The following is a 27365-nucleotide window of genomic DNA, read 5'->3' as shown; positions in this document are numbered from 1 at the left end:
GTCTAAATGAGGAAGAAATCCAGTTCATTTCAGAACATGAGTTTTTTCCTTGCCAATTCCTGGTAACACAGACAGTGGGAGTTAAACCTGTCTATCTGTTCTAGGCCTGAGAGAGAGAGACAGACAGAGAGGGGGGGGGGAGAGGGAGAGAGAGAGAGGGAGGGAGGGAGAGAGAGAGAGAGAGAGAAAGAGAGAGAGAGAGAGAGAGAGCTGTCTATTCCCCGGTCTATCTTCTGCATTCCTCAGCATCCCAGACATCAGGCTTGCTGCACTTAGAACATTTGCAGGACTGCCCAGGGAGCGGCTCTGCCGGACTTTACAAGATGGTTCATGGCAATCAAAGTATGGACTGCAATCTACAAATAAATAGCTGGCCTAAAATAGTCTTGGTCAAATAAGTTCTGATCAGAAAGAGCTCAGAGAAAGAAAAATTAAAAAGAGAAGGTATGGTATGGGTGCATTCTAATTTGTGGTGCTGTTACAAGCTTGACCAGAAGCAGCTTAGGGGATGAAAGGACTTTCTTTTTTGCCTTACACTCCCAGGTAGCAGACTATCGTTAGGGGAGGTCATGCAGCAATCCACTATCTGAAGGGGCAGAGGCACAGAAGGGGTCGGGGGAGGCAGGGGAATGGCAGGTAAGTGGAATAAACACACACACCATGGTCTCTGAAAATTCTGGATGAAAGAGAACAGGAAAATAGCAACTACAGGCACCCACCCAAAGGACCGCAGCTGTGTGGGATGTGAGGTGCATCGTCAGAGCTGAAGGCTGTGGAGCGATCTCAGAGGAGGGATGCACTCGCAGGTTCAAGGACAGAGGTGAAAGTGGCCATGAATAAAAGCGAGTGCCCTATTCTCAGACTGAAAGGAGACAGCGAGCTGGTACACCGGTGAGGCAGGGGATTGGCACCTAGGTCTGATGGCCTTGGTGTGCTCCATGAAGTCTTGCACACACATGTGTTTTTGAACATGCGATTCTTTTTTAAAAGTTTGGTGGTAAAATAGATACCACAGAAAACTCTGTCTTAGTTAGGGTTTTATTGCTAGGATGAAACGCCTTGAGCATGGCAACTTATATAACGGAAAACATTTTATTGGGGCTAGCCTACAGGCTCAGAGGTTTGGTCTCTTATTGTCATGGTGAGAAGCATGGTGACACCCAGGCAGCGATGCTGCTGGGGAGGTAGCTGAGAGTTCGACATCCAGATGCGCAAGCAGCAGAGACAGTTAACCTGGCTTGAGCTTCGGAAACCTCAAAGCCCCACCCCACCCCACCCCATCCCTTCCGGAGGATAAACTTCATCCGACAACAGCACACCTACTTCAACAAGGCCACAGGTCCTAAACCTTTCAAATCACGCCACTCCCTATGAGCTTGTGGGGGGGGGGGGCATTGTCATTCAAACTAGCACACAACCCATCTTTAACCTTAAAGAATACTAAGTAACAAGTCAGTGAAGTCTTTTCTGGGTTTTGTCCTATCAAGGACCTCCTTGGTCTGAAGTGAGGAGGGGGTTTAAGGATTCAAGAACTCTGAGATAGCTACTAAAAAGTATGTGACTGGCCAGAGGCTCACTACAGTCTTCTCCCAGAGACCCCCTGGAGGCTGAAGGCTGGAAACCCTGCGTTCACATGAGCAAGCTTTCCACTTGTTATAAGGTAACCTGCCTTGATGGAGAATCCAAGAAAAACTGAACTGGGAGCTACTGGGTACAGTCTTTTAGTAAATAGATTATTGCAGCTACTCCTCGCAGCAAACAGTCAACCTCCAGCTGGCCTAAACAGTGAACAGCTTTCAAAGTGAGCCGATAAAATATACAAGCAAATGTTGACTGTAGTCCTGGGGTAAAGGGTGTGTATGGCAGGAAGCACCCTGTCTTTAAATGTCGGCTCTTGACCACGTAGGATCTTGAGATCCTCAACAGCATCTTGTGCGCATCTGTCATAACCCAGATTCAGCTTCGTCCAGCATCATGGCTGCTTTGTTACTCCAAGGGAATAAGATGAATTTTGCCTTCGAAGAACTCACCACCTTGCAGAGGAACTGATTAGGGGCAGAGGAGCAGACGCAGATGAAATGACACACTACAGCTGATGCAGTCATAACAATATTGAATCAACCAGTGTTTGTGAACAGGTGGTATACAGGAATCAGTTACAATAGGACTTAAAGACCTAGCAGAAGTAAGGCCCACAGCTGCAAGTTTAACTTTGGGGAGGAATCTAGAGAAGGCTACCCAGACTGAAGGATAGGTAGAGTCAGCCTTGAGAGTGGCTGGATTTTGAGTCCAAAGTGTTGCTATTTACAGATGTAATTTGCATGTTCAGACAAATTCCTCTTTGAGCCCAATTATCAAGTATTCGACAATAGCACAGTTCCATCTCTAGGCTCCGGAGGCAGTGTGTGAAGCTGGCAGGGTTGATGCAGAACGTCTGGCTTGTTTTCTGTCTCGCAGCCTAAAGGCTAACTCATTAAAATTCAAGGATGGATGGCATGGTGGGTGGCTGAACAAATGTCTTCTTCCTGGAGCAGAGCTTAGGCCTTCAAGACATTTCTCCCAGAAGCTAAGTTGCTCTTTGCAGCTGTTCAGTAAGACACCACCGAGGTGGTACCTCCTCCTCAGATCCACCTCAACACATATGGCCACGACAACATCAAGAACAAAAACAGGAAGTCACCATGGCTTGGGGCCATGGTTATATCATTCCTTATTCCAAAATAAGTCATTTTAAATATGAAATTGTTAAAACCTGAGTGTATTTCCAGTTTATGATTTAACCAAAGGCAAGAATTATTCCAAGGGATTGCATTTTCAGGGTTGGGGATGAACCCAAATCCTCTTGTGTTCCCCATTCCTTGAAGGCATTCAAAGCACCAAAGGGGCGTCAAGACATATGGACTGGACTTACAGATGCTTTTATAACCTCTAGTGGGTTATATTGTTGGACCAAAAAGACCATCACAAAGCCTGATGGAAGTACTTTAGTATTTTTACTCTAATCCTGTATTATGGATCTAATGTAATGTGGGTTGGAGCAAATAAAAAATAAAGTGAGATCCTCATTCAATCATTCCTGTTTTGAATGAGTACCATGATTCTTGGAGGATGGGAGACATTACAGATGTAAAAGAGATGAAAATCTCTGAATTTTATTAAAACATTGCTCATATTCACCACATGCACATGTACATGCATACACATACAAACTCACACTATTACTACTACATAAATTGTAGTGTATGTTTACATTCCTCATATTCCCTTCACTGCAAAGACCTAAACATAAGGGCCAATTCAGTAGCTGCGAGTTCCCTTATGTCTTAGTTAGGGTTTTACTGCTGTGAACAGACACCATGACCAAGACAACTCTTATAAAAAACATTTAGTTGGGGCTGGCTTACAGGTTCAGAGATTCAGTCCGGTATCATCAAGATGGAAACATGACAGCATCTAGGCAGGCATGGTACAAGCTGAGCTGAGGGTTCTACATCTTCATCTGAAGGCTACTATGAGGAGGCTGACCTCCAAGCTAGGGTATGTGCCTCTTATGGTATGTGCCTTGTGATGGAGAACCTAGTCCCTCCCTAGACAGCGTTAAATGGCTCTGAGGATGGACCCAGACTCTCATGCAAGCTAAGCATGTGCTCTGTCACTGACTCCTTCCTATTCTCCTTTCCAGACTTATACAGTAAAGACCTCACTCCCTAACTCAACCCAGTATTGGGATTTTTTAAAATATTTTTTATTTATATGAGTACACTGCAACTGTCTTCAGACATACCAGAAGAGAGCATTGGATCCCCATTACAGAGGTTGTGAGCCACCATGCCGTTGCTGGGAATTGGACTCAGGTCCTCTGGCAGAGCAGTCAGTGCTCTTAATTGCTGAGCCATCTCTCCAGCCCCAATATTGGGATTTTAAGAAGTTATTCTCCCTTAACCTAAAGGGTTCTGGTTGGGATCTCTGTCTCCACCCTCCCCTCCTAGCACTGGGGTTTCAGACATATACCACCATGTGCAGCTTTTATGTGTGTGCTGGGCATCTGAACTCTGGGCCTCATGCTTACATGGAAAATACTTTAGCCATGAAGCGATATACCCAACCTCTAATGAGATTTTATGAAGAAATTAGGGTTAGGGTGTTGCTCAGTTGTTAAGCCCTTGCCTAGCATGCATGAAGCTATGGGCTCAGTTTTTAGCACCACAAAACAAAAACAAGGAAAGCATGGGTATGCTCTTTATGAGAAGAGGTTGTTGGGACACAGGTGCAGAGGACCCATGACACACACAGAAAGACACATCTACCTTGCTGTTGCTTAAGTCACCAGCATGTAGTGCTTTGTTATGGCAACCCTAGCAAACTCATGAAGCAGCCTTGCCACAGAACTCAGCATGACTCAGACCCAGACCCCGACTCCCACTGATGACGTGTAGAAATAAGACGACATCGGAAAATGTCAAACAGCATCAGTGAAGAGTAACAGAAGATGCATTATGGAAGTTTTGTGGGACAAACAACCCAGTTTTGTTAACGAATGAGAAGAAGTAATAAAAAGCTTCAAAGAGTCACCAAAGAGCTAATTTGCATTTCCCAACACTTAAAAAGTTTGGTAGACATCTCAACTTTTGGATGGTGATTATTTGGTCAAAGTATTAATTGTTTAGGGGAAATACTGGCCATGTGGTTATGATAAGAAAAAGATGTCGTCTGTTTTATACCAGAAAGATAGGGTGTCCTAGGGATGGGGGTTAGTAATGAAGAGAGAGATGAAATAAGATTGGCTGTCAGCTGATGCTTGCTGAGTTGGGTAATGAATAATAGGTTACCATCATTTGTCCAGTGTGTGATGAGTTGTGGGGTACTATCATTTGTCCAGTGTGTGATGAGTTGTGGGGTACTGTCATTTGTCCAGTGTGTGATGAGTTGTGGGGTACTGTCATTTGTCCAGTGTGTGATGAGTTGTGGGGTACTGTCATTTGTCCAGTGTGTGATGAGTTGTGGGGTACTGTCATTTGTCCAGTGTGTGATGAGTTGTGGGGTACTGTCATTTGTCCAGTGTGTGATGAGTTGTGGGGTACTGTCATTTGTCCAGTGTGTGATGAGTTGTGGGGTACTGTCATTTGTCCAGTGTGATGAGTTGTGGGGTACTATCTTTTGTCCACTGTGTGCTTCAGTTTTGCAAATGAGTGAAAGCAAATTACACCACTTTCTACTGTAGTCAATGAATAAATTTCCTGTCTAGAGAGAGGCAGGCACATGCGCCGAACTGACACCGAGCAGCCACAGCAAACATGCCTTTCCTTCCTTCCCTCACCACTCACAAAGAAGCAAGAGATGTCCAGGAAGCGCCAGCATAAATAAAGGAAGCCCGAGCTGCTGGAGCTGGCAGAAGGCACTGGACAGCTTATGTGCCAACGTCAGGAGTGACACTGCACTCTAATAGGGGCTCAGATGATCTATTAGGTACTTGGACTCCTGCTTCTGAGGCTGTGTGCATGGGAACACTTGATACAACGGCCACTTCACGAGAGTCATTTTAAAGCACCGAATGAGGAGCATCCAGCCCCTCTGCGTATTTTCACATTGCAAGCAGGTTCTTGGCACGGGAGCGTTTGCAGTATGTTGTTGTTCTGTGCTAGAGGACTGGTTGGAGTAGATTGCCGAGCCTGCGTAGGGGAGCCCAGCTGGAGTCCAGAAGGGCAGCCAGCAATGTGCTGGTGACATCATTAGTCACATTCTGGAGCTCAGGGAAGGAAGCCAATCTGGTAAATTAATGAAGACGTGTTCACCCAAGGCACAGAGATGATTCTTGTTTTAATTCTTTAACTCAGTCTAGTGGTAGGATGTTTAAAAAGCCTTTACAATAAAGTGGGCATGTTTCCTGGGAAATAAAAGCAATAAATCAAATTCAAGTGACCACAACGCTAGGTTTGAAGCATACATGCATGTAATAATGCACGAGACTGACCAATCTCTGAGTGGGGGCTTTGTTCCAAGAGGGAAACGGAACGCTGTACGTCTATTACCCCTTTCTGTCGCTTCAAAGTAGCATTTTGAGTGTTATTCGAATGTCTGCTGTAGTCGGACTGGCCCCTCGAGAACCTCTCAAACTTCCTCAAACGCCTTCCTTGGGGGAAACAATTTGATTTTTATCTTTTCAACTTGGATAGATTTTATGCTATACAGAATCACCTTGTTTACATTTAAATAATGTCTACCCTACCTACCCTTTCAATATTTTCTGACATATATGAGCCATTTCATAAATTTGGGTTTTTTGAACTATTAATGATACGAAAGCTGTAGACATTTTCTTTATGTGGGATGGAGAAACTTCTAAGTAAGAACAAGAGATTCAAGGAGGTGTTAAAAATTATCTTCCAGGCTGAGAAGATGGCTCAATAAATAAACTTGCTGAGCAAACACAAGGGCGGCGCTGATTGCAGCACTCCAGCGCTTCCGCCCAAGCTGGGCGTGGCAGGGTCCATCTTTAACCAGAGCACAGGCTAGGGACGTGGGTAGAGTTATCAGAGTTGGGGTTCAGAGGCGAGAGGATCCCCAGGCTCACGAGCCAGCTCATCTCTAAGTTCAGTCAGGCACCCTGTTTTAAAAAGATGGAAAGCAAGTGAGGAAACCTCTCCATCCTGATCTCTGGTCTCCCTCTGCACAACACGTGCACACACACTAACATGTACGTGCATATAACACAAACACAGATCTTCCAGGCTTCATCATGAATGATCATCCTTGAAAAGTTTAGCATTTACATAGTTCCTTAGTGCCCATTCCACTTGTTTCTAGGTACAGCAGTTAAAAAAAAATAAGTGCCTATTCCTATCCCTGTGTGTGTCTTTGCTATATGACATGGGCATCCGGTAAGTCCCTGAACACATACTGGGGGTATGCTTATACTGTAAAATCTGGCTAAGGCATCTATTATTTAAAGACAGGAACAACAAAACATTGCTGATACTGTAAGAAAAACAAGAACAAAACAAAACAAAACCTGAAAGAACAGCTTGCTGAAAAAGCAGTTCATCCCCCAAGGATCACAGGATAGATGCACGTCACCCTTTACACAAGTTACAGATCTGATCTACAACTGAATAGCTTCTGGGTCTTTGGGGTCAATTGTCTTATTTGGCCATAATTTTGGGGTCAATATTATTTTTAGGCTTTAAGTAGATTGTTAAATTCAAAGGTAGACCCTTGGTTTTTCCAGTATCCTGAAGCCCAAACATAAATCAAACATAGCACGTGCCTTCTAGAGAATTCTATAAGCCACTGAGGATCTTACCTAATAAGCACAGTGTCTCGGCATGTGGAATGGTCAGAGCCAGAAATATGGCTCAGCAGTTGAGCATTTCTTGTACCCATGGGGGACCTGGATCCAGTTCCCAACACCCATGTTAACAGCCTATTTAACACACCATGTGAATTCTCTCACAATGATCTTTAACTCCAGTTCCACGAGCCTCTTCTGGCTCTTTGGGTAAATGGCATGTATGTGATACACATAACATTTAAGCAAACCATGCATATAGATTTAAAAAAAAATGCTTCTTGGGGTTGGAGAGATGGCTCAGTGGCTAAGAGCACTCACTGTTCTTGTAGAGGATCAGAGTTTAGTCCTAATCACTATGTGAGGAAGCCACAACTGCCAGTACCTCTAGTTCCAATGCCCTCTTCTGGCTTCCAAGGGTAACACACTCTCACACACATATATGTTAGAGAGAGAGAGAAAGGGAGAGGAAGAGAGAAAGGGAGAGGGAGAGAGAGGAGAGACAACGTGCTAAAATAAAAAGAAAAAATCTCTTAAAAAAAAAGATAGCTTCTTCTTATACACCCTTTTCTTTTTCCACTGGGCAATAGTTACCCTAGGATAACCCCTTTGCATTTAAATATTTTTCTATCAGTAACTGTTGAACAAATGTTCTTTCGATCTGTCTGCTTTAACAACAATAACAACATTAAGTCAACTCTTAAGTTTTTAGTGATGTTTATGATAGGCTGTTGATTCAGATCAAATAAGTATTACCCCAGGGCAGGGACATGAAACATTGAGAGAACGGTGTACAGCATAATCATAAATAATCCTAAGGTGGTATGTCAAGGCAGAGAGCCATCCAAAAGAAACAAAGCTGGACTCAACTCTTATAATATGCGTGGCACCAATCGGGAACAGCCAGACATGCTGTCCCACCCTCCAAAACCTCTGCCCTCCGGGAGGGCGGAGAGAAAGTGCCTGACTGCACTCAACCCAGGCTGGCCTCGAAGGTGCGATGGGTAGCAAGCACCCACACTAAGGGTAGGGATGATCCTCTCAAGCATCCATCATCTCTGAAACATTCCTCCATCTGTTGCTGTTCATCATCAGCATGCCCCCCATTCCACCCCCCACCCCCCCCACCCCTCCACCCCCCACCCCTGCCTCATGCACCTACGCAGAAGGCTGGGTTGAAAAAGGAAAATAGGAAGAAACTCATCTTAAAGCTCTCTCTTAGGCGATCTGATGGTAGGTGTGGGCTGCACCAAAGACGTAAAAAGATCCATGGAAATAAAGGTCTCCTGTGAGTGTTGCGAGGGGAGGAGAGAGGGAAAGACCTGTCCCTTAGACAACACAGGACCTGCCAATGTGGAGCTCAAAACTTGCCCTTTGCCAATGGGACTTTTTTCACTTCCAGAAATAGAAAGAGCAAATATTGACGGCGCCTTGAGGAAGCAGCCACTGACAGAGCCAGGTCCTTAAAGGAGAATTTAAGAGAGAACAGGTCATTAGGGTCCTCAGCAAATCTAGAAATACACAGATACACAATTACATCATTTCATGGTGGGTACTAAAAAACGCCAAGCCCCAAAGGAAACTTCTCTATTTGAAACTCAAGTGAGTAATTCACTGTGCTATAGATTAGGTGGGAGCTGACTCACTGGAACTCAACACAGTCACTTTTAAAATTTAACCTCAGAATCCAAAAGACAGACGCTTAACCACTTATGAAAAGTATTTTTAGTTCACCAGACAGAGCTCACAAGATGTGGGTCGGTGCAGCAGACAGAAGAGAAAGGGTGGCTTCAGGCGCCGTGGGTGCTGGGCACTCGGTGCTCCAGAATAACTAGCTATTTTAATCAGCTTATGACAACATTCAAGTCAGTGACCAAGAGGTCACTGAATTGTTTGGTCATGAACCGAAACAGCCACAGAGTCCACATGGTCCCAGCCCTTCACAGAAGGCTAGACACCTAGAACAAGCATGGCCCATCCTCAAGGCCCCTCCCTCTTCAGCACCTGGAATGTTTTCTCTGACACAAGTGTCCACACGAAAGCCAAGCTTGTCCTGTCAATTTTAGATACTTATGTAAGCAAAGGCCAGCCAGTCTTTCCTGAGTACTGAAGCCTATTTTCTCTCCTCAGCCCATTTCTTGATGTTCGGGTTGCTAGGAAAAATGTGGTCATTTTTGAACCAGAAGTTGTAGCAGAAATATTAAATATTACTGTGTAATAAAAAATAGTAAAATAAGCAGTAGAGCATTTCCTTTGTCCACCAATCCCTTCACTATGTGCAGAGTCGCTGACTCTCTAACTAGAGATAGAAAAAAAAATGCACTTTAAAAAAAATTTATTGATGCAAGCAAAATAGACCATAAAGTTCTATGTCAGAACCCACTAAAGACACTATTGGACTTGGGCTGGGGCTTAGTTGTGGAGAACTTGTATAATAGGGTGACTCTCTTGTTCAATCCCCCCAATACACACACACACACACACACACAAACACAGAGACACACAGACATACACACACACACCCATACTCCACACACACAAACACAGAGACACACAGACATACATACACACACACCCATACCCCCCCCCACACACACACACACATAGACACACCCATACCCACACACACAGACATAGATACATTAAAGACACAGATTCATAAGTGGACTTGGGCTGGGGCTTAGTTGTGGAGAACTTGTATAATAGGGTGAATCTCTTGTTCAATCCCCCCAATACACACACACACACACACAGATACACAGAGACACACAGACATACATACACACACCCATACCCACACAGAACACAGACACACACACAGGCACACACCCATACCTACACAGACACACACAGACACAGATACAGACACACACCCACACAGAGACACAGAGACACACACATGCACAGATACACACAGACACACACACACACACACTCACACACACACATGCACACTGGGAAGATCACTCAGCACTTAAGAGCACTTGGTGCTTCTTTGCAGAGGACCTGGCTTTGGGTCTCCATACTCACAGGATGGCTCACAACCATCTCTGACTCCAGTTCCAGAGGATCTGACGCCCTCTTCTGGCTTCTGCAGGCATTGTACATATGTACTGGTAAACTACTCATATACAAAATATTTAATCTAAAATAAATCTTTAAAAAAAAGAGAGAGAATTAGGTAAAATTCAAGGTAGTGCTAATAGTAATGGCAGAAAGAATTAAAACAATTCAAAAGAATGTAAATGAGGCTGAAGAGATATCGAATCAGGTAAGACATTCGCTGCCAACTCTGATGGCCTGAGATTTGATCTCTGGGACCCACATAGCAGAAGAAGGGAATTGACTTTTGCAAGTTGTTTTTTGGCCTGCACACATGCATCACAGCACACACGTGCATACAAAGAGATAAATGTTCTTAAAAGAAGAACTATGAATGAAATAGCTTGAGACGTTAGACTGCTAGAGAAAAGAGACTTGGAAACACAAACTGCAAGGATTCCCTGAGGAGGATGAGGCCCAGCACCAGAGAGCTGCCGGGATATCAGACTAGAACTTGTGGAGGGCAATCAGTCCAGCACACAGGAAGGTGGTGCTAAGAGCCACCGGGGTGCATTAGCAGGAATGAGGGCCGAGAGCAGCGTGCGGAGGACGGACAGAGAAGAGACAGCTAATCTCCTTTAAATGAGTTTCCATTTCATTTATAGTGATTCAACTTGGGTGGCACCTCAGAAATGGTGGAATCAAACCCTTCAAGAATATTCTTGTGCAAAACAAATCAAACAAAAATAACTCTGGCAAACCAAAAAAACCAAAACCAAAACCAAAACAAAACAACAACAACAACAAAACCAACCACCCAACCAATGAAAGAACATCAATTCAGAAAAATTACCTTTTTAAAAAACAAAATATGAACAACCATAGCCATTCTCGGTGCACTTAATTAAAATGGTGGTGCCTATGATCCTCAGGGTGTGTGAGGCTGAGCTGCCTGCCCCCTTGTCTTCATAACTCCAGGGCAGGCTTGAAAACCAACTGCCTTAGAAGACACTATCCATGAGAGACAGCTGTCTACCAATTCCTGGACATAGGACATAGATTTGAAGACCTTCGGGAAGCCACATGCACAGAAGTGTCAGAGTTAACCTGCTTTTGAAAACCCAGGAAAAGCTCCCTTCCTGGAATTTTCAATTATTTCAGCTCGTTTTGTGTATAAACAGCTCTGTCTCGTGGGCATTTGTCAAAAATAAATTAGCAGCAGTTATCCAATATCACAGTTATCAGTAGGGGAGCGAGTTGGGGGAAACAGCAGATGCCTCCAGATCTTAAAGGGACAAAAACAGAATGAGAGTGTGCAAGAGGATGCGCGAGAAGTGTGGGTGCAGCTCTGGGAATCCAGAAGGCAGGGTGCCTGGGACAGAGGCTGTCTATGTCCAGAAGGCCTGAGCTCAGCCAGGCTCTCACTGCTGAAGCCCTGTGCAAAGGGTAAACTGAGGCTAACTTTCATAGTAACCTGCCTTCCAGGACATGGACACAGACCTCAATATGTAAAAAGACCAGTATCCCCAATGATTCAAACATTTCAAAGTCTCTGGCCATCATTGGCTGAGCACTGAACTAACCAAACAGAAACTTCCAGGAAAACACACGGCACTTTTAATACAATCATCATCACTGGACAACATTATCGCCACTGCCAAAACAGTAGGGTGAATATTTAGGAAGCTCAGTAGAACCTAGATAAATAGATTCACAGCTGTATACAGCAGATCAAACCTCAATGACAACGACAAAGATAGACTATGAAAAACAGCTAAAGAAGGTGACATAAAACTGACTTCTCAGCAGAAACTATGGCAACCAACACCATGGAAAGGTATAGGACACCTCGTTCTATATTGTTCATGGGGGCTTGGGCAGTCCCAGAACAACCCTGAACTGCACAGGCCAAAGGCTCTTGGTTATCCACCAGAAGACGATGAGAAGACGTTATTTCTGAAGAGTCTATGAAGTTTGGTTGTAGGACCCAGAGAGATGAAGCTGTAACTGAGTCAACACTTCCTCCATGCAGGCTAGGTCTCAAGTACAGAAGGTGCTAAGTACGATGTGGGGTTGGGTAGGGGGAAGATGGTAGGGTTAGGTGGGGGGAAGACGGTGGGGTTGGGTGGGGGGGAAGAGCCGTCAGTAATCTTACCCAGCTGTGGAACCTACAAGCTACACTACCAGCCTGTCAGGCAAGATGTGCCTCTGGCCCTAAAGTATGACTGTTATGGGATAATCAACAGTCTGCTGATTGGACTGAAGCTTGGGAGGAATCAGGGCTGATACTGTAAACCTGGTCCAAAGCTAATGCTTGGGAGATTTTCTTCCTAAAGCATCTAAAGCTAGACTTTGGAATGATAGAGCTGCACTTTTCCCTAGTTTCTGTGAAACCTTAAAAGCAGCAGTTACACACCCAACAGTCTCACTAGGACTCGGCTTCCCTGCTTCACGGCCTCTTCCACATGTGGCTCTGACTGGTTCTCACAGGCAGCGGGGAGATGGGAGTGTTTATGGCTTCTATCAGGTGTCCACAGTGCAGGGTTGCCCAGCAGCTGAGCTTCTGGAGAGGCCGAGTGTGGGCAACACCTCGAACCTCCTCAGTGAAGGTAAGCAGTGCCCTTGGCTCTGTGGCTGGAAAGTCCCTCCAACAGTGAGAAACGAACCAGTCTCACCCACCGAAGATCGGCAGCTGTCTCTAAAGCTTTGCTATTTGCTTTCCATTTTTCTATTTTCTCTCGTTTTTCTATCCGTTCCTATTGCAGGCAGCCGAAGCCTTTTGTCCTGAACAAGCAACAAGGATACAGTCGTGGTTTTCTTGCCTGGAATATGAGTGATTATGAAGACATCCAACAGAGAAACTCCAAACGGGCTATTCTCGTTAAACAGAGTAAGTTAATAAGGAGCAACCTACCCTCCAGACTGCCCAAGCTGCCAGGCAAGGAAGAGAAGGTAAGCCACCATTTTCCTGCCTTATCCCTAGAGAAGCCCGGCTGAGGACTAGGGCGTGTAACTGGATTCTGACAGTGTCATAGTTCCCTTTACCCTATCAAACAGATTGTGATCCAGATTAGATTTCTATTGCAAGTGTTTACTGTATCTGGGAGTGGGATAAGAGTCTCATTTTATAGCATAAGAAAACAGGACGGTGTGTGGTCCTGCCCCTCCAAATGTTTATCCATCACTTGGTTTGACCTGCAAAGAATGGTCAGGCCCTAATTTCCACAAGCTGAGAAAACAGTCTGTATGACGGTGGCAAACCTGTAACTCCCCTGCAAACCCTGCACATGCTCAGAACATTAAGAAAACACCAGCTCACTCTCCCGACTCCCCCCTCAGTACCTACAGGATCCTAGAGAGCTCTGTTGTTTCCTTACATGGGCTTAAGAATAAATAACATGGGGACATCAGGTACTTTCCTGAAATTTTTGGAGAGGGAACGTAGAATCAAGTAAAGGATGTGAAATCATACATTCCACAGTCATCTCTGGAAGTCTGTGTAAAAAAGTCTTCTATCTGGACCTTCTGCATAAACCTACAGCACAATGTGCTTTGTCAACATCCAGTTTAATACAGAGTCTGAGAGAAAGGAAACTGGAATAGCTCACATCCATTCCGACTCTGTTCTGTACACAGTCTTGCTTCCTTGAAGAGTCTTCAGCGCTCACTCGCACATCCTTCCAAGGTGGTAATCTTGCCCAGAACTTACCATGCTTTGCCATCTTGCACAGCAGCCATGACTATCACCCCTTTGAAGGATCCTGTGAGGAAGCTGAATTTATCCTCCTGAGAAGGACCTGGTCCCAGGGACACTTTGTTGAAAATGGGAGTAGTTCAGATGCTAGCCTCTGCCTGTGGGCTGACTTTTAGGAAGGCAATGATTTTGAGATCATGATTAACATTGATTGACATGAGCTGGGCTAGTTATATTATTCAATGAATTTTGAGTATAACCACATATTAGTTCCAAACTCCTATCATCCACTAAATCTAAACAAAGCCTTTATGTTTTGCATTAACTTTTTACTAAGAAGTTTATTTTTTTTTACTTTTAAATGGTTGAAAATTTACAGAGGAAATTTTGCAAGAACAGCCTTATATCCTCTTCTTCCAGACCCATCAATTAAGTTTCCTTGCTTTGATATCTTTTCTTCCTCACTCTGAGAATATGTATATGTGTATATACCACACCCCCCAGGCACCATTTGAAGGCAAGAGCAGACACAATGCCCCTTTATGTCTTGACACTTCAGGGCATACTCCCTAAGAACAAAGACGTTCTCACAATCTATAGTTACAGTTTTAAGATTTAGGTCTATAATTCATAATCAAATTTTCCTGACATATGGTAGGGCCATTCATCGTATTTAGTTAACTACTTAGTTTCTCTCCGTTTCTGTCTCAGTCTTCATCAGTGTCTCAGAAGGCTAGAGGGAAGCTCTCGGCAGGTTTTCTCCTGTGGGCTCCTCTGCTGTCCCTGTGCAGGCTGACTCAGATTGTGTGCTATGCACAGGAAATCCTGACACACGGTGTAGCCCCAGGCATGGGTTTAGTGCATCCTCACTGAGCACACAGTCATGTGCCATATATGTGTGTGTGTGTGTTTGTGTGTGTGTGTGTGTGTGTATACAGATACAGTTCAAAGTGAACTTTTCATCAGGCAGGCTTTCTCTTAAAATTTCAGAGTATATTAGAAACTCATTATCTGCATCTGTTTGCTTGGAGGATCTCAGAGTCGTGGACATTTGAGAAAACTCCCACCTCCTTTTTGTGTAGCAGCTCTTCCATGGAACTAACTGCAAGCAATCGCTCTTATATATTCAAAAGCCAATAATGAATACAATTCGGGAGAAGCATCCCCATGCACAGCCCACTCAGGCAACAGGGAATGCTGGCAGCCATTACCGCTAGAGAGGCTGAGAGGCTGCCGTGTCTTCCCTCCTGTTTTGAGACAAGGTGTCACAGAGCCCAGGCTGACCTCTAACTTACTAAGTAGTTGAAGATGGCCTTGAACTCCTGACTCTCTCGCCTTCACCTCTGGAGAGAGAGAGTTCCGCAGGGTCACGGTGCTGGCATGACTCCCATTCTTATACTGAAAGAACCATAATTGTACCAGGAGACACCGAGAAGTCCTTGTCACAGTAGTACACAGCTGGGTGATTATTTGTGCTGTAGGGTGTAGTTCTCTACTTACAAACTTGAGAACTTAATTATATTATTTGTTAAAAAAAAAAAAGCATAGTACAAGTTCAGGTATTTAACAGTATGAAACATTCTTGTACACATTTACCTAGAATGTACAAATACTTTTGGAATTCAATTGGGCAAAAGTGTTTCTTCCATTAAATTCCTTTCTTTGTAAACATTACAAACAAATCTCTCAAGTTCTATGTTCCCTTGCATTTGTTATCTTTCCATCTTGATCTTTTCCTTCTCAATAAGCAGTAGTGACCTAAGTGTTGTAAAGCCTGCGGCATACGGCATTCATTCCACTTCATTCTTGGCTCACCAGTATTGAGACCCTCTACATTCAACATACTAATGCAACCTCAGTGGCTGATGTATTCTGTTTTTCAAAAAGAATATTTCTTTTACTTCACGCATTCTTTCTGTCACTGCCTTTGAAGCGCAGGAACAGTCTCAGACGTTGACGTGCACACGAACCCCGGGTGACCAAATTCAGATGCAGATTGTGGCTCAGTAGCTCCGCAGTGTGTCAGCTGATCTGCATTTCTGTCCGGTTCCCAGGCAACACGGGTGGTTGTTCATGGTCTGGGGACCTTGAGTCCCATGGTGCCAGAGGACTTGACCATGAATTGAATTTGGGGACAGAACTGAAGGGAGATTGGTTGGACAAGGGGACAGAGGCAGCTGGAAGGGCAAAGATAACACCAGCCTTCAGGAGAGAGCAAGGACTTCAATATGGCTGCACATTAGAGTGAAAAGAAGCTGGGCACAGTGGAGTGTGCCATGGTCTCAGCTACTCAGGAGGTGGAGTGGGGAGAATCACATGAGCCCAGGAACCGGAGGATAGGTTTGGTTGCATAGTGAGATCCCATTTCCTAAAAGTTAAAAACATGAACCGGTAGTAGAGGTTTGGTAATCTCAGCTACTCAGGAGGTTGAGGCAGGAGCATGCCTGGATAACACTGAGTTCAAGGCCAGTCTGGGAAACAGTAAAAAAGCCTTATTTCAAACAAACAAACAAACAAACAAACAAACAAAGAGGCTGGAGATGCAGCTCAGTGTGTCCACAGTGCTTGATGACCGGGTGTGTACATAGAGTACCCAGTGATGATGCTCCTCAGCCAACTCACTTCACTTCAGTCTCTGAGGCTAACGCCCTTGGGGCTTATTGGGCTGTTGTTTGTAAACAGAATAGAGGCATAGGATTGAATCATTTTGGCAAGGTGTGGAAACTAACACAGAGAATTGGTTACAACGTTTTTGTATGAAATGGAGGTGAGTTTGCAGAGCATTATAGCAACTCAACTAAACATAGAGAAGGGTTAAAGTAAGGCAGAAAGCGAGGAGGAAAAGCAATGAGTGGAGACAGAATTGGGTATGGAAATCTTCAGCTCTTACAGGAATGAGGGGCCATAGGCTGCGCCCTCAGAGCCCAGGGAGAGAGGTTTGGAGGAAGAAGAGCTGGTAGAAGAGCAGAGAAGCCCACAGTACGGGGTTAACTGTGGTATTTATTACGTGAAAGACAAAAGCTAGGCTTGGTGATTGTCTTAGGGTTTTACTTTTGTGAGCAGACACCATGACCAAGGCAAGTCTTATAAAAACATTTAATTGGCACTGGCTTTCAGGTTCAGAGGTGCAGTCCATTATCATCAAGGTGGGAGCATGGCAGCATCCAGGCAGGCATGGTGCAGGCAGACCTGAGAGTTCTACATCTTCATCTGAAGGCTGCTAGTGTAGGACTGACTTCCAGGCAGCTAGGATGAGGGTCTACGCCCACGCCCACAGAGATAGACCTACTCCAACAAGGCCACACCTCCCAACAGTGCCACTCTCTGGGCCAAGCATATATAAACCATCAGTGACTCATGTTTGCAACCTAAGCACTTGGGAGGTGGGAGGGAGGAGGAAAGTCACGAGTTCAATGGTCTGCACAGCTAGTTCGAGCCCAGGAGGGACCACACAGTTGAGATCATCATCGGGGAGAAGGGGAAAGAGGTAAATAGAAGAGACTATTTTTTATAAATACACTATCTGGTTCCCACCCAACTCCATTTTAATTATGGATTACACTATCTGGTTCCCACCCAACTCCATTTTAATTATAAGTACCTCTGGACTGACCTCTTCAGTCCTAGTATCAGTCAGTGGAGCTTTGTGCACTTACAGAGGAGACAAAGGAGTGTTTGTTGTAAGGAACTGGCTCATGTGACTATAGGATCGAGAAAATCCATACTTTATAAGGCTGGCTGACAGGCTGGTTCAGAAAAAGACTGATGGGTATCCAGTAGGGGGTGGGGGGGGGCCTGATTTTTGAAGTCTAACTCCTTCAACAAATTGAAAGAATCTGCTTTACTCAATGTACTGATTTAAATGTGATCTCATCTTAAAAAAAAAAAAAAGACCCTCACAGCATGACCTATATTGTTTTTGACCTATATTGGTCTGAGTAGTATGGCCAAGCCAACTTGACCAACGTCATCATCACAGCACCCATCTCAGCCAGTCGTGAGGATTAAATGGTGTGACACAAGAGTCTAGGTAGTAGGAAACCAAAGGAGAATATAGATTGTGCTGTGTGTACTCAAGGCTTTCTTAAGATGGCTTCCAGATGAACAGAAGGTGGGCACTTTCTTCTCTTTTCCAGCTTGAAAGGTAGACTGAGGCTGAGAAAGCTGAGAAGGGGGATACAGGACACTTCAGCCATGAGGGCTGGTGTCCCAGGCACAGACACAGCAGGGAAGGCCCAAGGAGGTCCAGACCCTGGCCTAGCCTGGATTCCAGAAAGGCCCCGTGTGAGGGGAAGTACTCAGGTACTGAATCCCAGATTGACAAAAAGAAGGTTCTTGTCCCTGTCACAAAGCCAGCTGAAGATGACAGGCATGCTGGTGCCCCTTGGGTAAGTGGCACACAAGTGCCTGGCTAGTGTCCTAATGAAGATGTGCCATGGAGCTGTCGAGCTGTGGCAGAAATCTCTCCGTCAGCTTGCTGGTCCTGGGAGTTGTGCTCTCCTTCCGCAACCTTGTGGGTTCTGGGGCTCTAACCTAGGTCCTAAGGCTTGGCAGCAGGTGCCCATACCTGGCTATGCTATGTAAACATGTGCCTTTTGGAGAAGGAGCTTAGATAAGAAGAGGCGGAGAGATGCCTATGTGCATACTTGGTGTCCAAGCAGGCGAGGGCTCGAGCTGCCCCTGACAGGTATGCACCGCACTGGCGTCCTGATCTTACAAGAGCCACAGCTGCTGCTGCTGCTGAAATTTCCGAGAGTCCATCAGTTTGCGGTAACGATCAAGTGACCACTTGTTAAAAATCCTTACAAAGTAAATCCATAACCCTAGGATTGACAGCAGTTACATTCCTGGAAAATTCATCATATGCTAATGTCAGGTAGAAACTACAACTGCTCAGCTTAGATCATTAAAAAGAGATTTATTATGCCAGTGAATGTCAGGTGGGGCAATTAAAGGTCGAGCAGACCGGCTCTGGGGCGGTCCCATGGGCTCCAGGACGTGTCTCCTGACATCCCTGGCCCAAAGCTCAACAGTGTGCTGGGGCCAGGGTCTCAGTCAGCAGGGTGCTAATCAAAATCTCCCTGCACTTCCAGAGTACTGACAGATACAATGACCATGCAGCACCAGAAAAAGAAGCAAGATAAATTTAAAAAGTTTATTGCACCAAATGTCACAGAGAAATGGATCAAAATAATACATGAATGTTGTTTTAGGAAAAAGTTCCACACACTGACGTTGTATCCACTCAATTAACTGAAAAAAACATTCCTATCAATTTCTCTTAATGAAAGATCAATAACAACACAGCCCAGAATGCTCTCCTTTTTAAACACTGAAATTTAAAAATAATGCAAATACATGTTCCAGATGTTTACCAAATTTTAACGTTTAAAAAAAAAAAACATTCAAAGGGGGCTTCTGGAATTAAGCAAGAATTGTATTCTTCTCCACCAAGCACAATAAAAACAAAGGGTTCACATTAACTAAGAGAAGCTGTGGACTTTTTCAATTTAATGATGAAAGTCTGCGTGAACATAATACCCGAGTGTGCATCAATGGAAAACGTCAGCTGTTTAAAAGAATTTGAGAGCTGTTTTATATCACTATGTACATCCAACTAACGAAGAAAGAACCTAAAAAGCTACAGACTAGTTTATAAAATCCAAAGACCTGATTTGTAAGAGCCCAGACAACAGGTTAGTATCGCTTAGCAAGTGGGGAATTTCCTCCCTCCAAAAAAGTTAATTCTGAAAAACACGTTAAGTTAAAAAGTTGCGATGTGTAAACGCAGCTCCATGAGATGTGAGAACATGAGTTACTTCCTGTATAAAACAGCACACGTCTGGAAAATGGGCTGAAGCTGTACAAAAGCTATTTAACACTGATAAAATGAGATACTTTGGAATTATGCACAAGTATGGAAGCTACACTTTAAGTTTTCATTGTCCTTTTTGAAAACATACACAATTGCCTATACATTCATATTACTTATCAACTTAACAAATATAAAACTGCAACATGCTAGAGAGAGGTCATCACAGGACACTGGCGCGCGTCTGCTCCGCTGGGCCTCGCTAGCCTGCTTAGTCAAGCAAGCAGAGTGCCGCCCAGTGACACACAGGTGAGACTGAAGAGCCGGAGAGACCCCAGGGTTGGTGGGATCCTGTCAACTGAGGTAGATTTCTTTATTTAAACATTAAAAAAAATTTTTCCCTTGAGTTATGCCTAGAAGGTGGGATGCCTTCCTGGACTCTTCGGCTATGACAGAATGACGCCATCCATCCGTGGTACAGGACGTGGGTGTGTCTCAGCAGAAGCCCATGAGAAGCTTTATGGTTCTTCTGCTTCTGAGAACAGGCTGAATTTAAGACAAAGGAAACGTGAGCACCCCACACCTTAGGAGCCAGAGAGCACACATTTTTCTCTGCAATAGCAAGGGATGGTGGGGCGCTAAGATAACCCACATGAGCCCAGGGTTTCCCACTTTTCTTCTGAAATTTGGAACATTAGATTAAGAGGCAGGTTTAATTTTTTTCAGGCTTTTAAGTGTGCCTAGCTAAGCTTTTCTTCATGAAGCTGAGAATTAGCCTGATGACAGCTCAGTTCCCCAATCCGGCTGTCAGCATGTTCCTACATCTACATGAGAACAGAAGTGATTCTGTGTAGAGTTATTTTCTCCAAACCTCAGAAGCTGGTGAATGCCGCACAAACATGTCACGTGGACCAGGACTGCATCAGATATGAACTACAGAACCCCAGAAGCTATCCCACAGCCTCAGTGAGTCCACGTACAATGAGAGAAGCCGGGAGAAGGAAGGGAGAGGTCTCAGCTGGCGAGGGTGGCTATGAACGCTGCTCTGACAGCTCATCCACAGCAAGGACAACCCAGTGCCCGGAGAGCTGTGCCACATGTGGGGTTCCCTGGCACACAATGACATCACGGAGCCAGGAGATTGAAAACAGCAAACAAATGTCAGGTAATAGAAAAGGAAAGGATATTTAACACAATGGGACACTTCAACTTTGTGAAATACAAAAATGCAAATTAAAGATCTTAAGTGCCTTGAAGCACCATCTATTTTCACATATCACCAAGAAAAGAAAAAAAAAATGAGCGATGCTCAGGCGAGAGGAGGAAGAGGAGGGGGAGGGGGGACGGAGGGAGGGGTCTGAGTCCACACCCTGGCTCACTTCTAAGAGATAATGTAGGCCTTTGGCCCCCAAGCCCTCCTAGTATAAGGAGCATGTGGTCTCAACTAACTTGTATTTGTAATGAAGAGACACAAACATGTCACGTGGACCAGGACTGCATCAGATATGAACTACAGAACCCCAGAAGCTATCCCACAGCTTCAGGCCCCAGAGTCTTGTGGGAAGGACTGAGGGGCTGACAGTGTTTGACTTTACTTGACTGGCTCCTGTCTTTTAAACACCAGAATTTTTGTTTTTAAAGTATTTTAACATGGACCGTTTTAAACTGTTAGTAAACTAAGGTTCTTTAGGTTTAATGACCAATTGGGGTTTACAGTCTTCACTTTGGTAAGTTTTACAAATGGTCAAGTTAATTTCTGGAAAGATTTTTTTTTAAAGAATATGAAAGGGATTAAAAAGTGCAGAACTGATCGTGTAAAAACTGAGATTACGCACGGATTGCTTCTAAATGTTGGGGCTGCCTGCTGTCCTTGTCAGGGCTGCTGCAAGTTCTCTCCCCAGCCGGCAGCCGCATCGGCAGACTGCTAGGAGGAAAGAGGCTTGGGCTGGGGAGCTCAGCCACAGAAGAGTGCTTGAGCTCACGGAAACAGCTTTGGTAAAAGGTCTAAAGACAGAGACAAGTGCCCAGTGTCAGACTACGTACTCCAAAACACCTGACAGAACAGGGTGCCAAACGGAATCTTGGGCTTACTGCACCAGCAATCCCTCTCAGACCTGCCTGTGGCTCTGAGAAGTGTCAACCGTGGGTCTCCAGAGCTCTCTTCTCACCAGGCCATCCTCTTCCACATCCGATGTCCAGCAGTAGCTGCTGCAGCTCCAGGCTGACAGTAGCACAACGTGGCTTTCTTCAGGTCCTTGTTCATGGAAGAGCTCTGACCTAGAACCCACAGCTCGTTCTCACAGCGACCCTTCATGCTCTCTCATACCTGAACAGGAAACACTTTCCTACTGGAATGTTCTAGGCATTGGTTACCCCCGACTCCAGTGTCAGCCCTCAGTATTCTAAGAGCGTGGGGGCGTCTGTTTAGTTTGACCGTGGCGCTTCTGTTTCCCTCCCACTAGAAAGGGTACTTTCTTTTGATTCCTGGGAGACCATGGCTCAGAGTTCCTGAACGATCACGAACTGCCGGTGCATGGAGTAATCCCAAGCCTCCCGAGTAACAGCCACCAGGCAGCAGCCACAGGAACAACGAGGGAGGGGCGACTGCTCCCTGTTCTCGCGCTGCGGCCGGCACGGAGAGCTTCCTCCTTCCAGTGAGAACTGTCCTGCGGTTGGCTATAAGAGGATCTGCGCCACATATGGAGAGTGAGTACTGGCGATGGCAGTCAGCAGAGGCAGGTCGTTGGATTCAATCCTGAGTGTTGAAAAATTCAAGGAGAGTACATTAAAACTGCATCATTTCGTAAGAAAGTACTACCTCTAGTCACCAGCTTCTAGTCTAGATCATCTTTCATCTTTTAAAGCTAATAAAAGCATAAAACAGGGACAGCAAGAAGGCTCGGCAGGTAAAGGCACTGGCTGTCAAGGCTGATAACCCGAGTTTCATCCCCAGGACCCACATGATGAAGGAAAGAACTGACTTTTGCAAGTTGCCCTGACACATGCACCCTGGCACATGCATGCTCCTTCACAGATCTACATACATGAAATAAATAAATCAAATGTAAGGAACACATGTAAGAGAGATGAGAAAAAGAAAAGACCTCCTAGGAGACACTGCTTCAAAGGAAGTTCCCCCAGAGTACAGTGGGTACAAGGCTGCTCTTCCTGAAGCAGGGGACATCCACGGGTGGCTTTTCTTCTTCTTTGTATTCCCATGTTATGCTGTGCTTTGCGGGCCCCTCAGTGTCTCCTTCCTCTTGAAGGCATACTGCTTTTGCACTAAGCTTAAATCAGTCTTAAGAGATGACAAGGCAGGTTCTTCGAGCAACAGCTTCTGCAACTAACTGAGCTACGGAGCATTCTGAGGAAAAGGAACCAGAGGTGGCGCCATCACTTCGGAAGGACACAGTACAGGCTGCCCTACAGCACACTGCCTGGGACATGCTCCGGCAATCGCTGCAGGTGCTGGAGGAAGGAAAGAACTGGAGGCCTTCAATTTGAGGAATATATCCCAATTGTTTCTCTCAAAACTCAGGTTTTCTTCTAAGACTGAATGGCTATTTGTCAGAGTCAGACAGTGGATAAAGCCCTGTAACCCCAGGGACAGACCCAGCAATGGGGTGTCGGAGGCAGGATTACAGTAGGAGGCTAAGAAGGAAAACCAGCACAAGTACCTTGCAAGTTTACTGCGAAAGTTCAATGCCTCCAAAAGGGAAAATACTTTAAAACGGATCACCCAAAAAAGAATGTCTGACAGGTGTGCTGGTTTGCGTGAGAGCAGTCCCCGTCCCTGTGGGCTCATGTATTTGAAAGCTTACGCTACAGGGAGCGCCACTATTTGGAAGGATCCGCAGGATTAGGAGTGGACTTGTTGGCGGAAGCTGTCCCTGGAGGAGGGCTTTGAGGTGTTGAAAGCCCATGCCAGGCAGGCCCAGTCACTCTGTTTCTGCCTATGCATCAGGATCTAAAACTCTCACCTCCTTCTGCAGCACCATGTCTACCTGTGTGCATCCATGCTTCCTGCCATGATGACCACAGACTAAACCTCTGAACCTTCAAGCCAGCCCCAATTAAATGATTTCCTTTATAAGAGTTGCCTTGGTCATGGTATCTCTTCATAGAACAGTGAGTAAGACAACAGGAAAAGCTAACTGTCTCATCTAGCTGTAAAAGATGGAAAATCTGATAAGAATTCAAGGCCTGACTATTAACTAATACCGTAAGAACTGGAGAGATGGCTCAGCAGTTAAGAGCACATGTTACTCTTCCAAAAGACTGGGGTTCAGTCCTAGCACCCATGTCTGGTGTAAATCCAGCTTCAGGTGATCCCTCTTCTGCCCTTCAAGTGCATCTGCATATATGTGGCATGCAAATGTATTCATATACACAAGAATAAGATAAAATTAGTAGTAGTAGTAGTAGCAGCAGCAGCAGCAGGAATAGTACTAGTAGTAGGTGTAGTAGTAAAAAAACACTGAGAGGCAGGCATGTTGGTACATGCTTATAATGCTAATAGTGGCGAGGCTGAAGCTAAAGGATTCTGAATCTAATGGCGGCCTAGGCTACACAGTGATACCCCATCTCAGAAGCCAGCAAGCAAAGAAGCTTGTTCAAAAAGGGGAAACAAAGTTAACTGAATAAACAAAACTTTATCAGGCTTAGTAGAAAACGTAAAGGTTGACATTATAGGCATACTATTATCTTATTCCAAATTAGCAGAATCTTGTCAGGAATATGAGGGAAATTCCTCCTAGGTATAGTCCTTTTGGTTATTTCTATTAAAATGAAAGTGGAGTCAGAATTTATTGTAGACAAATGTGTGACAAATGCCTTTTTGTGATAAATCAGAAGATGGTATGTGTCCTTCGCAGGTCTTCCCTTGGGTGGGGTGAGCTCAGGAGGTCCACAGGAAGTGCCTCCCACCTCCTCCACCACATGAGATGAGCTGCCACTGGTCACAACTTGTGACGTTTGCATTGTTATTATGCCACTATTGATGAAGAAGCATATTAGGCCAAATGTCACTCCAACCTACAAGCTGCGACTCACGGGGGGAATGGGAACGCCTCTGAGAACCCCTGGGCACAGTGAGAAAGAAATACTGATCCTGTAGGTAGAGAATGACACAGGCCAATAGGTCGTGTGCATGTGTGTGTGAGTATACGTGTGCGGCATCAGAATACAGCCAGTACACCTGGGAGAAAGGCCAGCCTTTCACAGAACTCACCCCAGCACCACACTCAGCTCTTTCACGTGCACACGTGTGTGTCCCCGGAGATACTCTGAAAGCATTTTACTTTTAAGGTACATCTCCTGTAGTCTGTCTTCCAGATGCATGATGCACTGCAAAGCCAACAGCATTCACAATGAGCACTACGATCGCAGCATCCACCAGGATCTTTGAGTTGGGCTTCTCTTTAGTTATTTCTACAAACACAACTATAATTGTCCCCCTTTTAAATATCCCCCCCCCAAACTACCAGCTTCAGTTTTTCATAAAATGGCTATTAACGTTGTTATATAATATTATTCCAGTATCTTTAAAAGAAAACATTTTACAGAATTGAAATCTTTCCATAAGCATGAACATCCCATGATATTTTGGCATTTAAATTGTCGACCCTTTATCCTTGGAACCAGTCTCACGGTCAATACCACAGTCAATGTGAGTCTCTTGAGCACCACAATTCTTCTATGTGCATCAAAACCCCACCAAGCAGTGACCTCTGGGTTGCAAAAGCAGTTATTTTTGCACTCATCTTTTCATCTTTATGTCTTTATTCACAAAATTTCTTGTCATTAAGAAACTTAACAATAACCTCATATATAAGAATTCCTTACTATGCCATTTTTATGGTCGATGCTCTAGAGAATGTTAACTTACCACTATTTACTTAGCCAGGGGTCAATCTACATTTGGGCTATAATTTTCTTTTAGTTCTTGTTGTTCTTACACCTCAGATTGTTCTGACATAATATATCCCCAAAAGCAGAATGACTGGAACCAGGTCCCTTCAGACTTTTATTTTGGTATTGAGAGTATCCTTTAACTGGGTCTTTAGTTGCAATAGAGAGATAGGTTTTGGGGCTATCTTCACTCTTGGAAAGGTGTCCCGCCTCAGTGGTTAGAGAACTGCAGCCATCTATGTCTTTCTTCACCAGCAGCAAATGTTTCAGCACTTGGCAGGCAGCTGTCCAAGCGTCTCTGGGAGACACCTGATGGCTTTGGCAGGGAATTTCCATCATGCATAATTTCCTCTTAGACCATTAGGCCTCTTATTTTCAAGGTAAAAGGATTAACAAATGCATTTGAAAATCCTCACCATCTGGGCTGATCAACATCAGAGCAAAGTGTCTGTGAGATGTGAACACTTTTCAGTTTCTCACTGGTTAGCCCCTTAGGTACTGTGCTAGGGATAAACCCAACCGCCTGTAAGTTCCACTCAAGAGAGAGACGGACACCTCTGATCTTCTCACAACTGGTCCTCTAAATGAGTAGAGGGAAGGAGCAGAGGGATTTTCTACCAAGTTTTGGTTTGTTATGGAGTAAAATTGAAAGTTTTAAATAAGAGTTACAAGATACCAAAAAACATACAAATTATACTGACTTCTTTAAATCTTAAAGTGGTTTATGTATGGCATCTTTAGTCTATAGAATAAGTATATGATGCCATGTGGGTCTAGGAATCTATGTTAAATGGAAAAAAAACACATTTACAAAAAATAGTTTTTTAAAGCTTCATAATCAAATAGAATTATGTTGAGTGGTTTTCCCTTCTTTGTAAGATTTTATTTCTGAGATACAATGCAATTTTCAACTTCTAAACTTTAGCTATTTTTCCCTTTCATATGTAAGTAATGTTTAAATTGAATTCCTTTGGATCTTGGTTTTTCCAGGTTAAGTAAGTCCTTCATGTATCACTAAGTGGTCATGTATGCTTCTACCAAATGAAGCTAAAGGAATGTTCTATAATTTATTGATCTGATAGTTAAGACGTCAGACAAAAAAACCCCCCCCACGTCTCAGATAATCCAACATCAGCATCTGTAAAGACAGCAACACACCACCATGGAGTCTCATATCTCCTCCTTCCCTTACAGAAAAGGAGATTCATTTCTTAAAATCAGGACAAATCACAGCGCTACTAGGAGAAAATATGATGATAATAACCCTGAGTGCTTCTCCTGATACCCCTTGGACAGACAACCTGCAGAACATGCTTCAGTTAAGAGCCAAATAAAGATTGTTATGAAAGGCGTTGCCAGTTCTTACACCATGATACTGTCGACCTGTCACCAAGATGTTACTGATGGCTTGTGAAACCTACCATGATTCCAAGTGCTTCGTATGAATTAACTGATTTCCGAAGCGTGCTTATTCATTCTTCCAGATGTACAGATAAAGGAACTGAGGCTCTGAGAGGTTACACAGCACAGAAGCAGAACTCTCGTGCCCACCCTTTGACTGTGAATGTATATGCAAGTGGCTTTTAAAGCCACCTGTGCTGCTGTGGCACTTTTGAAAGAAA

At 44.5% G+C, this 27365-nt stretch overlaps 1 protein-coding gene across 5 annotated transcripts in view; it reads right to left on the bottom strand.

Moving 5' to 3' along the window:
• Positions 1–19162: 19162 nt before the first annotated feature.
• Fnip2 (folliculin interacting protein 2) overlaps positions 19163–27365 on the bottom strand; it is a 109337-nt gene continuing 101134 nt past the window's right edge. For 4 of the 5 annotated variants that reach the window (XM_052180326.1, XM_052180328.1, XM_052180325.1 and 1 more), the window contains 2 exons: positions 25064–25179; positions 19163–22588 (listed from right to left, as the gene is read on the bottom strand). In XM_052180326.1, the coding sequence (XP_052036286.1) occupies positions 22510–22588; positions 25064–25179 (195 nt within the window). In that variant the 3' untranslated portion in view covers positions 19163–22509. The remainder of the gene's footprint in view (positions 22589–25063; positions 25180–27365) is intronic. The other variant, XM_052180329.1, reaches the window with a different exon arrangement.

The sequence above is a fragment of the Apodemus sylvaticus genome, chromosome 4, assembly GCF_947179515.1.
Source record: "Apodemus sylvaticus chromosome 4, mApoSyl1.1, whole genome shotgun sequence".
In the NCBI taxonomy this organism is placed as follows: Eukaryota; Metazoa; Chordata; class Mammalia; order Rodentia; family Muridae; genus Apodemus; species Apodemus sylvaticus.
This window is presented reverse-complemented; position numbering and strand designations above follow the sequence as displayed.